Source organism: Dendropsophus ebraccatus, chromosome 12, assembly GCF_027789765.1.
Source record: "Dendropsophus ebraccatus isolate aDenEbr1 chromosome 12, aDenEbr1.pat, whole genome shotgun sequence".
NCBI lineage: Eukaryota > Metazoa > Chordata > Amphibia > Anura > Hylidae > Dendropsophus > Dendropsophus ebraccatus.
In genome coordinates this window covers 40337254-40352036 of record NC_091465.1, presented here as the reverse complement: position 1 = coordinate 40352036, position 14783 = coordinate 40337254, and the positions used below count along the sequence as shown (strand labels likewise).

The 14783-nt window shown below is 40.6% G+C and overlaps 1 protein-coding gene across 5 annotated transcripts in view; it reads left to right on the top strand.

The window, feature by feature from the left end:
* Positions 1-14783, top strand: part of CADM1 (cell adhesion molecule 1) — a 211444-nt gene that overhangs the window by 178906 nt on the left and 17755 nt on the right. For 4 of the 5 annotated variants that reach the window (XM_069947024.1, XM_069947022.1, XM_069947021.1 and 1 more), the window contains one exon: positions 11459-11533. The exons of the other annotated variant lie outside the window; for it this stretch is intronic. In XM_069947024.1, the coding sequence (XP_069803125.1) occupies positions 11459-11533 (75 nt within the window). The remainder of the gene's footprint in view (positions 1-11458; positions 11534-14783) is intronic. 5 annotated transcript variants of the gene reach the window in all.

The window sequence follows — 14783 nt, the reverse complement described above, 5'->3', positions numbered from 1 at the left end:
ATTGCTGTTAAGCTGATCACTCTTTATAGCATTATGGAGTATATGCAAATTGCCATTTAAAAAACTGAAAATAAATATTTGTATCATTCTCAAAACTTTTGGCAATGACTGTAGTATCATGGATGGAGCGCCAGTCCAGCCTGTTGTCTCTTAAGAGCTTCCTACATAAGGCAGTTCTTACCAGTTATTGCCCTATATAAACTCCCAACAATTAGCCAATGAATAAACATATGCTTGGATCACGCGGCCCTACAATGATTTAAATAAGTGTGGGGTCAAAAATGTTATAAGTTTAAGGGCCACACAGACTAGTGATCAATCGTACATCCCTATGCTGACCAGAATTGATATCTGGAAACATGTAAAGGCTTCTTTTAAGTAGATTACTGCTGGTATCAAGCAGCGATCTACTGGACTATTTGAAATGACCCTTTGGCTCCTTTTTTACTTACAGTATTGTCTGTGACCTTATATTATAGTTGTTTGACAGATGCAGACAGTAAAGATGACCATAAACATTAGCTAAAAGTAGGTTGATGGTTGAACAACAGATTGTCTAATGAACAATCATTTTACACATTCAGCCTTACATATTCTAGTCCATCTTGGTCAATTATACGTGTACACACCGACCATACATGATCAAAGACCCCAGTGAAAGGATGAACAGTCTTTCTGGGAACATACTGAGAATATTTTTTCCTGAAAGTTCTTTGTGAGTGAAAGATCTTTCATCTGATCACACACAAATATTTCAAACATGGCCGACTTCTCTTCAGACTAGGAGTGTCTCATCTGTTGGCTAAAACAATACATCATTGTGAAAAATTTCACCTGGCAAGCAATTGTTTTGGGCAATCAAGTATAAAGTACTGTATTTTCCTGCATATAAGACTTTTTAACCCAGGAAAATCTTCTCAAAGGTCAAGGGTCGTCTGATACACCGCTTGTCGCCTTATAGGCCGGGAGCCAAAAAACTTTGAACCGGACTGGAGAATCTGCAGTCACTGCATATGGTGAAGAGAGCTAACAAAACGACCACATCTCCACCGTATGCGGTGACCGTATGAAGGGGTTTGGAAAAAAGAGATACGGTACAGTTTTGCTGTGCCCAGAAAAACACAACACTTTCACCCGTTTGGCCTGCCCTTGTATCCTACGGGTATTACTGCACCTCCTTTTCTGCCGTTCAGATCTTGCTACTGTCTGATGTTTTTTATAAATTTTTATTTTGTGTGATTGAAAAAGGGGTAGTCTTACGACGAGTATATCCCAAACTCTATATTTTAACTGAAAAAATTGGTGTCGTTTTATACACCCTGTCGACTTATCCGCCAGAATATAAGGCTGTAGGTTCCTTAAGACATCATTTGGAGAAGAAGGGGGCATCACATAAGAAAAATGTCAGCAGTCATGTTACATGACTCTTAGCTGTACGTCCCATGTATATTGCCCCTTAGTTCCTAAAACCAATTTGAAGTCTGTTTGCACCGCATCAATGAGTAAACAGCAGGTAATCCCTATTGGCATTGTAGATGGTTGCTTCTTCAGGCTTGAGTCTGTTGTGAATCAGCGTGATTCACACTTTGTAGGATTGACAGAGAGAATAGAATTTTCAAAGATTTTGTTCATCCCCTGTTGGGATCAGTAATCCAGTGTTTCATCGGCAGTATTAGTGACTTTTCATCAGGACACTAAATCATATCAGAGGTACCTTGGCAGGAAACCCAAAAGCTTGTCTGAACAATCCATTACTAATGATTTTTCGGGTTGGCAGTTATCGTGGTCACCGCCCTTTTGTTAGCTAGATGGCCTATTTGGCATATTATCAGTTAGAACAAACGTAAAGGGGTTCTCTGGGAATATATAAATGAGATTAAAAGACTCTGGATCACAGTGAGAGAGTGGGGACACTGCTTGTTTTCTTGCATGTTATCCATAGGGCCATTTTAGCCTTACGGCAACAACTCCAAGACCCTCCAGCTGTTCTTCTGAACAGCACACAACCATAGCGGAGATAGAAGTGAACAGGTTGAGACTATTCACCCTATTTCTCTAGTTCCCCGACACCGTAAACAGATGACTCTCTTTAACTAGAATGTAGTAAGAAATGATATGTTTAATAGCCAACATTTGTTAATAATGTTTTTATGATCTTGGCTTTTTTTCTTGTCTGTTGCAGATGCCATTTTTCAGAAGTAACAGCAGGATCTGCTGCCATATTGGTTGTCACTTGTGCAGTCGCTTCTCTGCTGCCGATGATAAACTGTCACTATGTTATTAACAGTACATGCCGAGAAAGTGACAGATTGTCATCAACTGCTGGGAAACTACTGCAAAAGTGACAACCAACAGTTTTCACTTGTATAAATATGGCCGCCTATACAGAATATTAAAATGTCAGACTCTCTGTAAGTAAAATTAGATTATTAACAAACCAGGACTACGGCTCTCATATGACTACATGTGTCCTGCAAATCCACCATGTATTTTAGTACGAGATTTGCCGCAGAATTTTAAGGCTTAGACCTGGATTAAGTGCAGTACATCCTTACAAGGATTAGCCCAGGCTAATCTGCCAGGTTTCCTGTGCTGAATCTGCAGAAATCTGTGGCAAACTCCTCATTCTTGTGTGTGTGTGTTTTTTTGTTTTTGTTTTGTTAACAAAACAATTGTTACATATTGTGAATGGGATTGTGCAAATCTCATTCATATACATTGCATGAGGAATATAATTGAATTCAATGCTGATTTTACTGGAAAATCCATGCCATAGCTTGGGCCAAATTCGACACATGTTAACAAGACCTTAAGGGGGGTTTCCAGGCATTCAACATCGAAAGCTATTGATTACATGTTTGGCAGAACCGTGGTACTGGAACGTACACAATGAATGGCCTGAAACAGTGTATTCAGTCCAATGTGTATTGGTGGAGCCAGGTAACTGCAGCACATCTCCTATTGAACTGAATAACCCAAAGACTTCCCACCGATTAAACGATGATGGTCTATCCTGTGGAAAGACCATTATTGTTGAATGCCCAGGTTACCCCTTTCGAGTACATTCACACACATACCGTGTTTGCTGCGGATTTCACACTGCATTTTTATGCTATGTAAATAAATGACTGAACACAGCAAGAAACCTGCTGGAAACACAGTATGTCTGAATGCTCCTTTAACGTTTGGGTGCCTTTTTAATAGGGCTTTTCTAAGATCAGTAAATCGAGTACAACATTATATAACAGATTGTATTTTTGCTTCACCATTTCTAACATTTGCAAAAACTGTTAGGCCACGTTCACATCTACAAAGTATCTTCTGTTCAGGGTATACATTGGCCTACTGGAAGAACAGCATGCCGATGTATACCGTGGCATAGCTGTACCAAGTCCATTGAACAATTGCAGTTTTTGATTTTGAGAGCCACAAAATAAACAATATACGCTGGGAAATGGAACAAACCTAGGCACCAGTAGACTGTGGTCCTTTGAACCTTGTATGGCCCTTTGCTTGTTCATCAACTGATCGCTGGGCCTATTCCACATTGCAGTATTGGCTTGTTCAGCCAATAACTGGCCCATAGCTAGCCCCCACCCAATAATTCACTGCACTAATACAGGATCAAAGAAAAGCAGTGAAGAAGTTGCCCATAGCAACCAATCAGAGTCTGGCTTTCATTTTTTAGAGACCTTAAAAATAAAAGCTGGTATCTGATTGGTTGCTATGGGCAGCATGTTCTCTGTTCCTCTGCATAAAATCTGATCATTCTCCCCTTTAAAGGGAATGTACCATCAGGCCTGGGCTAAAGCTTTGGAGGCGGGCTGACCCACGCCCAATGGGAGGATACCCCCGTTCCTCTATGATACAGCTCCATTTATTCTAGAGGAACAGTGTCATAGAGGAGCGGAGGTTTTCTTCCACTGGGGGTGGGTCAGCCCGCCTCCAGTGCTTCAGCCCAGGCCTGATGGTACAGTCCCTTTAAGGGAATTGACATGTCGATTCTTTGAGCAGAGGAGGCACACGCTCTCTCCCATAGACAGGCTATGGCACACTAAGGCATGCAGGATTCCGCCTGATTTACTCAGCATGTATATACCCTAAATGGGTTATCTGGAGAGTAGAAAAGGTGCTACCTGTTTTGTTCCATCTTTAAAAGAAGGAATCGATGTTGTAGTTGATGTTTACTAGCTACCCAATGTTATCGATGGCATGGAGACATCAGGCTGCTATTGGACATTGCATGTAAATGTGACTTCACCCGCACACAATGCTTGCATCCACCCCAGAGGCCAGAGAGTAGTGCAGGTAGGACCTTTTCTGCTCTGTGAATAACCCCTTTAAGTATATGCAATCTCTCCAGGGTATATGGAGCATTCATCTTTGTTCTTCTGCACTTCTTCAATACAATAAACCAAGATAATAATGTGTGTTCATGTGCTTCATTCTTCTGCTTTCTCAAATTGTGCTAATTCAGTCTAAATGCATCAGTACAGGCATAGTGAAGGGTTAAATCCCATTTATACCAACCTTAGGAATTAGAACGATGTACATTAAATTTCACATTATTCCGAGAATGTCACCAGTTTTAAGCAATACCATCACATTATCGGTAAAACTTGTCAAATTTCAAATCTGCATTTCAGAATGAGAAGCCGGTGTCATTTGTAATCTGCATCAATGCAGAGTCTGAACATAAGCCCCTATCCAGCCCAAATATCCTTAATATGTAATTTGGTAATCCAGAAAAATCTGATAATCTGGCATTTATTTCCATCAGACTTTACTTTTCTATAATGCAGATTTATGTAATTTTTTTTTAATTTGTACAGTAATCTGGTAACCTGTAATCCAGAAAGTTCAATAATGCTGCACTTCTGTTCATCACTGAACTATAGTATATAGTGGAGTACTATAGGGCTAGAACTCAGACTGACAGTGCACATACACCTTCAATATCTGTCGGCCAGCTTACAGCTGTCTCTCCCATTAACCCCTATACACATGAATATTTGACCTGACATTCATGTGTGTTGAGAGAGGGGGAAATAAGACGTTGTCAGACAGCTTTGGCGGCATCTTCTCTCCCAAAGAACAAAAGGGTCAGGCGGGTGAAATTCATCATGACTCATGTTAAGAGTGGATTGTCCTGGCAAAATCATCAGGGTTGCCTGGCTTTACCCTAAAGTGTATAGGAACCTTAAGTAAAATCTGTCACGCCTCACCGCCTAGCAAGCTGGCATCAACCTGTATATTTAATATAAATGTAGATATACAGAACAAAACTCTTATTGATATCTATCCAGCAGGGCACGGCACTAATGACATTTTATATATATATATTAGACATTAGACACTCATCCATGTGCTTTTCCTAGCTATATGTGGAGATCAGTGGGGCTTGAACAAACAGATGAAAACTTTTACCTTTTTTTTTTTTTTTTTAGTATTTTGATACAACATTTCCACAACTATTGCCTACTGAAATGTAAGGCACCATGGCCACAAATCGCATTTCTGTTAACTTTCACTAGTTAAAGAGTCACTGTCATTATTAATAACTGCTGACACGTCATTAGGCATGTCAAAAGGTATTGATCGCTGCAGGTCTCAGTGCTGACACCCGCTGCTATCAGGATATATAGCTGGGAAGAGGGGATGTTAACCATGCAGTCCACTCCCCAGACGCGCACTAATTTTGACAGTTTGGCCTCATAGACTATGATAGGGCTAAACTGTCGGAATTAGTGGGAGGCCGGGGAGTGGATGGCACGGTCGCCACACTTTCTCTCCTGCTATATATCCTGATTGCAACAGGTGTCAGCAGTGATCAATAACTTTTGACTGACATGTGAGATGACTTCAGCAGTAGGCTTGATCAAACAAGCCTATTCCTGATGCCTTCCCGGTCTGTGGGGAAGGAGGGGACAGCACGGGGACTGCCTGGAATTCCGGGATTTAGCCTAGGTAATAGGCTAATTCCCGGAAATCCAGGTGGTCTCCGGGCTGTCTCCTCCTTCCGCATGGATCGGGAAGGCATCAGCAATTAAATGTGGAAGGTCGGGCTAGGTTCGAGTTCGATCGAACCTAGCTTTTTCCACTGTTCGATCAAACCTAGTCAGCAGTTATTTATAATGACGGTGACTCTTTAACTAGCGAAATACAAAAGCAGCCACACTAATGGCCCTATTCAACGGGTCGTCTAGAGGAACAAACGAGTGCTCTCAGCGCTCGTTTGCTCCTCGTTCCCAGCTCGCTGCCGCCGCTATACAACGCGGCTGCAGCGAGCGGGTGAGTGCGGGAGGGGCGGCGGGGAGCTGTGGGGGGGCTGCCTGGGTGATCGCTGATCGTCCGGGCAGCCCATAGGATACAGCACCGTCTGCTGCCGATGCTCCTATTCAACGGAGCGATGGCAGAAGATCGTTGCTGTATCAGTGCAACGATCAGCTGACATGAACGATGTTGGCTTATTGTTGCACTGTATTCCACGGGACGATTATCGTCTGTAGCAGCCGAATACGGCCGATAATCGTTCCGTGAAATAGGGCCTTAAGACTAGCACAACTTTTTATTTATTTTTTTTTTTTTCTGTGAATTTCAAGGAAAGATGGTGTGGCTAACTGCAAAAATATATCATCAACCCATTGTCATATCAAAGGAAGTCAGATGTCCTCTAGTGTACAGTGGATAACATTCTTTAGGTAACTCTACACTGAGCCGCTCCTGCAGGTTAGTCTGCAGACTGTGTGTCTCGGCCAGCCGACACTTCCGGGATTTCTGCATACTTCTACCTTTACATTTCAGTCATAAACTAGCAGAATGACACATTCTCTTCCCAGCAGTCGCCGCATTGCCTCAAGGTTCTCTGGATTACACACTCCCTGTCCTGGCCGGTCATAGGGCTCATAAATTCACTTGGCAGAATATCTTTAACTGTCATGAGATGAGCTGCAGTGCTCGCTGCCACTGTGCTCTGTGTCTTTCCTCTTTTGACACAGCAGGGTCATTGTTCAAACACAGCAGAACCTTGGGCCGGTGTGTGGTCCGATGCACAATCCAAAACCATTTCTTGCTTTTCAGTTTGGTTACTCAGTGCCGACATCACTTTCTCATGTGCTGCCCGCAGGATTCCTCGTGCCAGCCAAAATTGAAATCTGAAACAAAACTTGCGCAGCTTTGTTTTTCTGGTCACTGCAAATGGTCAGTCAGTTAGCAGCAGCTGGGAGTCCATGGGTAGAGGAGCCTTGACCTCCGCAGGATACCTATCGGAATTGTTCCAGGGTTACTAAACAAAATCTACCTAGTGTGTCTGTTTCCCTGCACTGCGTAGTCATTGGATTTTGTACTGTCTCAATATCTACATTGTTGTCATCTCACTGCTGGGTTCAGATTATTGTGCAGCTAGGTGAATCTATAAGAATACATTGGTTTACACTCACAGATTATTGGACATATCTGACAGATTTTTGCAGCCAAAGCCAGGAACAAACTATAAACAGAGAACAGGTCATAAAAACATAGTTCACCTAAGTTATCTCTGACAGTCCCATACAGTTAGAGTACAGTGGAAGTGTGCCCACTCCATTAGTGCAGGTCCCAACAACTAGACCTTTACCAGTTGGACATGTATCATTATCCGAGGAATAGGTGTAAAGTTTTCAATATGGATGAACCTCTTTAACCAGTGTATCTATACTTAAGTGTTATTCCATTGCCAATGTAAAAGTTGTAAAACAGTCATAGTCTGTAACAAACTAGCCTGTGCAAATCAGGCAGATATCACCGTACAATAAATCGAGCGATCAGCAGAAGAGCTTGCTTGTTGGCTGATCGCACATTTAAGACCTGTCAAACAATAATCTGCTGTCAGACGCACATTTCTCCATGTAGTAGATATGTGGCTGATTAAGCAACCTAGCGATGTTCGTGTAGCCCAGGATTATTGAGACGTGTGATAGGTTATGCAAGAGATCATGGTCAGGCCACGTAGTACGGCCTTTAGTGTCATAACTAGAGATGAGCGAACCGGGTTCGGGTTTGAGTCCATCTGAACCTGAACGTTCGTTTTTTGATTAGTGGCGGCTGCGGAACTTGGATAAAGCTCTAAGGTTGTCTGGAAAACATGGATACAGCCAATGACTATATCCATGTTTTCCACATAGAATTAGGGCTTTATCCAACTTCAGCAGCCACCGCCAATCAAATGCTGAAAGTTCGGGTTCGGATGGACTCGAGCATGCTCCAGGTTCGCTCATCTTTAGTCATAACCTGTGATCTTACATAATGTACTGTAATGTCATTTATTTTCTTCCTGGCAAAGTTACAAGAAAATAGTTATCAGAAAAAATAGCATACGATGGAAGGTACTAAATGAAGTTATTTTATCATTTAATGTCCCCATTCTTTAGCTTTTACTGCCACTTTAACCAGTTACATGAAATAAAAAAAAAAAAAAAATCGTCTGAAAAAAGTGATTAAAGGGGATCAGGTATATATAGCGCACCACACTTCCGGGTACACGTGCGGGGGTCAGGGGGACACGGGAAGGGGGCGATTCACAGACATAACATACATTACAAAGTTGTATAACTTTGTAATGTGTGTTATTCTGTGAATAATTGCTGAGAAAATGACTGGGGATCCCATCAACCAAGCAAGACTTTGTATAACATCAGAATTGTTGCAAGTCTAAATAAAACTATCATCTTTAAAATATAGGATACAGAGACGTTTCATTCTTGCATGATAGCTAAAAGAAATAAATAAAACACCAATCAGAACAACTTTCCACTTAGCAAAGTAAAATAAGATTGCTCACCATGTGAAGACTGAGATCTGTAGTCAAATAGTATATTGGAGGACATGAACCAACGCTTGACCTGGATGTAGTAAAACAGAAAAGAAACAGTAGGGGTGCTGAACATCCGGTAAAATCGTGAACTTTATTGAAGAATCTTATTATAGAATCCAGCAACGATCCATAAAAATGTGGTCATTAAACTTTTTTTTGGAACCTAAGGCCTCCTCTTTCACACATCCACAAAATGCGTCTGTAATTGTGATTCTGCAATTACAGCCAAATTAAGGTCCCATTGGTTTCTGTGGCCCTATTCACACCTCTGGGATTAGGCTGTTTGCATGGTTTTTAAGTGTTCTGCATTTCATTCCCTTCTTCTATAGCCCCTTGCCTGTCTTGGACATCTGCCATCTTCCAGCAACATTTTTCTAGCCATTTCCTTTTTGCACTCCCAGTAGAGATTGGCTGTTGACTATTTCAGTTAATGCTTTTCCCTTGATACGTAGTTTGCTGCTCATAACGGCTGAGTTTTATTCATTTTATATAGTAAACAACAGGTAAACAGTGTTCAGTCCACAGCAACGTAAAAAAAATTTAAAGCTTTATTCTTAGACATCTTAAAAGTAACAAGTCTTAAACTCTTTTGTTACTTTTTAGATATCTAAGGCTAGGTTCACACTGTGTTTTTGCAATCTTTTGCAATCTCTTTCATTTTGCAATGAAAAATGGATGCATTAGTGTGCATCTGTTTTGATCCGTTTTTCCATTGACTTCCACTTTTTTTTTTTAAACGGACACAAAAGTAGTGTCAGCTACGTTTTTGTGTCCGTAAAAAAAAAACGGATCAGTTTAAATAAAGTCAATGGAAAAATGGATCGAAACAGTGGCACACAAATGCATCCGTTTTTTGCAAAAAATGGATTAAAAAAATGGATTGCAAAAACACAGTGTGAACCCAGCCTAAGAATAAAGTTTGAAAGTTTTTTATGGAGCTGTGGACTGAACACTGTTTACTACTGGACCGTATGGGTAACGACCTGCACTTTCTGTCCACTGTGCTCCTTGCCAGAGGAACCAGAATTTTATTGGTACAGTTGAAAGGCAGGAAGAGAACACCCAGCCCTGGTGGTCACAATGTTAGTCTCTTCTTCAGTGGTTTTTAGATTTGATGGGCAAATTGAGCTCTGGTCCTAGCATAGTGACATGGGACAAGGAAGTTATTTGATTTTTAAGCCAACAGACCATTGTCCTCTATAGAGATAAGCGATCCCTGAGCATCCAGAATTTGATTACAGGTGGCTGAAGAAGTTGGGTGGTTCACTCATCTCTAGTCCTCTATGTAAATATACATACACAGTGGTGCCTTGGATTACGAGCATTATTCGTTCCAGGACCATGCTTGTAATCCGAATCCACTCTTAAACCAAAGCAAATTTTCCCATAAGAAATCATACGGATGCAGACAATTGGTTCCACACCCCAAAAATAAATATTTATTATTCTGAATAACATGTAAAACAGATGAAACAAACATTCAGAAACAGCAGAATATGTGATAATATAAGTTACTGTACAGTAATGGAGAAGATGGGAAACAAAAGGGCTGACAGAGACTGCAGGAAGTATGAAGGAAGGAGCAGGGCAGATGTGGGCACAGTATAGCAGCACTCACTGTCCGGGGAGAGAGGGGTTACAGTTATGGAAAGATTACCTCCACAGTCCTGTCCTCTGATGTAAGCCCCAGCCTGAAGTGGATCTGCTATGATTTGGAAGGTGAGGGAGACTTCCTGGGTCAGAGTACAGGGCTGTAGACCCCGCTATGCAGACCATGCCCCTCCCCCACTCACGCTCCCACCCAGCCCAGGGAGCTCTTAAACCAAAGCAATGCCCTTAAACCAAGTCACAATTTTGAAAAACTGTGAGCTCTTAAACCAAAACGCTCTTAGACCAAGTTACTCTTAAACCAAGGTACCACTGTGTGTGTATATATATATATATATATATATATATATATATATATATATATATATTATTTGCATGGTGAAGTTTTTTAAACAAGCGTAACCAAAAACACCGTGCTTGCAGGCTGAGACAAGAGTGATGCTAAGCAGTTATACAGCTAATTACCGTGGCTTGATGTTACTTGCTGCGGCTCACAGAAATATGCTGTGGTTTTTCTGCTCAATGCTTATGTCCTTCATATTTTGCCTTTATTTCTGATATCTCCTGCTGACAGGCTGCATTTTCAGGTTTAATGCCATCATTACTAATTTATATTTGTATTTGGTGTTTTTTCCCCCTTTTTTATTTCTATGTCGCTTTCAACTTGACGTACTGCAAGTGTTTGTGTCACGTGTATTCCATGTTAATATATATATATATATATATATTTTTTTTTTCATTACTATCCCGCTGATTTCCTGTTTGTATATTGTCTTTTGTTTTACTGTTGGATTAATTATCCCTTTAATTACCTTATTTCATAATCATTTTACGGATGCTTTGCAGATTATATCCTGCTAAATGTTCACATTAATAGTGTGCTGGTTTCCATCGATGCATTGATATCCTACTGATTTTCCATTGATATTGTGTTTTTTTGTGATGTGCTTTATTTTTATTTTAATTTGGTTTTTTGTTTTCCTTGTTTTTTCCATCCAGATCCCCCCACCACCCCCCCACCACCCACAACAACCACCACTACCACCACAACTACCACACCCTCCACCACCCCAGGTATGGTAACTTCATTACATTTGTGTATGTCACTTCCCTGCATGTGTTTTGGTTTTGGGCCAAGTGACCACATTTTTTCAGGTTCTTTGCAGCCTCTGAGCCGTGGATGAGCAATATTTTATGATAATGGACTGTCTGAATTATTCTAAACGACACTTAGGGATCATTCTCTCATTGTTAAAGGAAAGGTCATGCTTCGTAACCAATCTTTTTCCATTGTAAAATGAAGCAGCAATAATAGTTTAATATTGTAAAATCTCTTCTTGTTTCTACAGGTCCAATGTAGAATTATCTTTCTCCATGGTAACAGACTGCATTCATGTAGTCAGATCCTGCAAGTGCCATCCCTGTGCTGCCTACTTGTGACAGACAGGCATTAGGTGAGCTAAATGAATGACTAGAGGACTGCAGGATCAAACTACAGAATGTGTTTGGGGCCTGTTACCATGGAGACACATAGGTCTACAGAAAAGCTGCACACACAAAAACTAAGATTATGAAAAAAGTTTGCTTGCAAAGTTGCTTCATCTTTTGTTTTAGATGCTTTGGGACAAGTTATGGGGATTGTCCGGTAAAAGTTTTTTAAAAATAAATACGTCTAGGCTACGTAATGTAAAAGAAATATATTGTATATTTACCTCATAACAAACCCCCCCCCCCCCCCCCCCCCCCCCCCCCCCCCCCGCAGCCTTTCTTACCTTGGCGTGCAGTCTCTGCTACGCTCCACTTCCTGGTGCTGGGGTCAACATATTATTTAAAGCATTGGTTTTGTCAAGTTTGTCAAAATAGCAATAGACCCTAAGGGCCAGTTCACACAGAGCAAAAGCGTCGGAATTCTGTGGCAGTACTCTCCGCCGTGGAATTCCTCCTGCCTCAGTCTCACACAGTGAGTCTATGGGAGGGCTTGCGCGCCACCAGTTCCGTCGGAACCACTTTTGCTCTGTGTGAACTGGCCCTGATAGTTTTCACTCTATATATCAACAGTCCGTGAAGTACACAGGATATTCCCATGTTAAACATTTATGACACATCCTCTCCCTTCACTTCTGTCAATAAATTAGGCAGCATGAAATGCAAACGGGGTCATGAGATTTCTTCTCTGGGTCACAAAGGTGGAGTACTCTGTTGGTCTGCCATGAATGCTTAAGATGGGAATTCCATTTTGAACATCTACTTATATAAATCCAGGATTATATATATAATATAATAAATTCTGGATTTATATAAGTAGATGTATAAAAAAGTAAGTATAAATAAGTAAGTACAGAAACATTATATATATATATATTATTAATAATAATATTTTTTTTTTTTGGGGGGGGGGGATAATCTGAAACCAGATATAGAGCATGATAGGTTTCTAACAACACATCTCAGGTTCCAGTAGTTCTCTTGGTTAATACCCACTTGCTGTGTATAGCATGACATCTGACTGGGACACTCGGAAATGCTGCAGATCTTTTTGAGCAGTTTCTATGCTTTCTGGTCCAAGTAAGATGCTATGTACATGGGGGAAGACAGTAAGTGATGATGGTGCAAGCAAGAAATGGCGGGAGGGTGCATACAACCTCAGAGTGCAAAAATATTATTAGAGTAATAGATGCAGTATGAAGCTTATGTATTTATTTTTGCTTCTGTACTGTGTAAAAACCATATGACAAAAAAAATGCAATCCATAATAACATCCCCATCTATATAGCTACCATAATACACAAGGCCAGATTATATGAATGCTAGTAGTTAAAGCCTCAATGTATTACTATACAAAGGTAAGTGTGCACCACATAATAGGATGTGGTGATAATGGTCCCCAGACTTTGCCTGTGATGTGGTCAGCCATTAATTTTCATGGCCTACATGTAACACTAAATATCTCTTGCATTGGTTATCTGGTTGAATGTGGCCTTTACTCTGAAGCCCTATATGACCACTGTAATGTGGATTATCAGATAAGCCGTTCCTTCTCCTAGCAATCATACTAAACATTACATTATTTTCATTGCATAAACTTTGTTTTCCTACATAGTTTTTCCTTTTTTAAAACCATTGAAAGGTTCATGTCGACAATTACTTTTGTCAAACTTTGTATATGATATAATTGAAAATAATAAAGAGTTTATTTTACAACCCTGCATCCCTGGTAGCACCGTTACATTACACAGGTGTTTGCTCAGCGCACACAGGGTCAAGTGATTTATTTCTGCTGGTTCCTGTAGTGCATGGTAATTTCATGAGGGCATATTTACCTAATTAAAGGGATTTTCAAGCATGACCGAGCTATTCTCAGGCTCTGGTCTGTGGATCTGTAGTAAATTACAGTATGTGCTTCCTTTTCATCCCTAAAATGCATAAGGAGGCTGAGCTGTGTGGTTATGATAAATGATGCCGTATGTAAATGACTCCATGCTTATAAAGTCTGTCTGTATCCTGAGAGCTTTTTTTTTTTTGTAATGTAGAACCAATTGGTCAGTAAGGAAAATTTATAATAATATTCCATATAATGTAGTATTTCAAAATCATAATCCTAATGTATGGTGCATTCTTGTAACTCGGTGGGGAAAAACTACTTAAAAGTATTGTGTATTCCAAGGTGTATCCCCCTCTGGATGTAGCAAATCTCCTAAAGAACAAAGGATTGAGTTGTTGAAATCCTTCTCTTCCCCAGCATGATTAGCCGGGAAAGAGTCAGACCACCACTTACATTGGACAGCCAGCCAGTATTGTCAAAATTAGATAGGGTTGTCTGACTTCTCACCAATAGATATGGGAGTCTATATAGTCTTTTTTAAAATTGATCATGACTGGTATAGCTTATGTAAAGAAGCCATGATAGAAAAAGTTATAGAGAGGGAGAAAAATGGCTGATTATGGATAATCTTCAAGCCATTTGAAGTAATATTATAAGAGATTAGTCACAACTATGTCAGAGAAAGACCACCATACCTGCAGTCAAACATGGTGGTGTTAAGCCTAGTTTCCCTCTGTATGCCAGTAAATTTTATGGTATACGTCGGAAACCCTGGGGATTGGACATATGCTGGAGTATACCACAACATGTCCTTGGCAGATCCATTTATTTGACTGTAAACTACATTCAGCACATTTTAGATCATATACAATTTTCTTGTTGGACTTTTTTTGCGAACCTCAAGCCCAGTCGGTTTCGTCTGAACCCATACAATCTGCATTTGAATTACCAGTGGCTGAAGAAGTTTAATGCAGCTCTGGGGAGTCCAGGAAAACATGGATG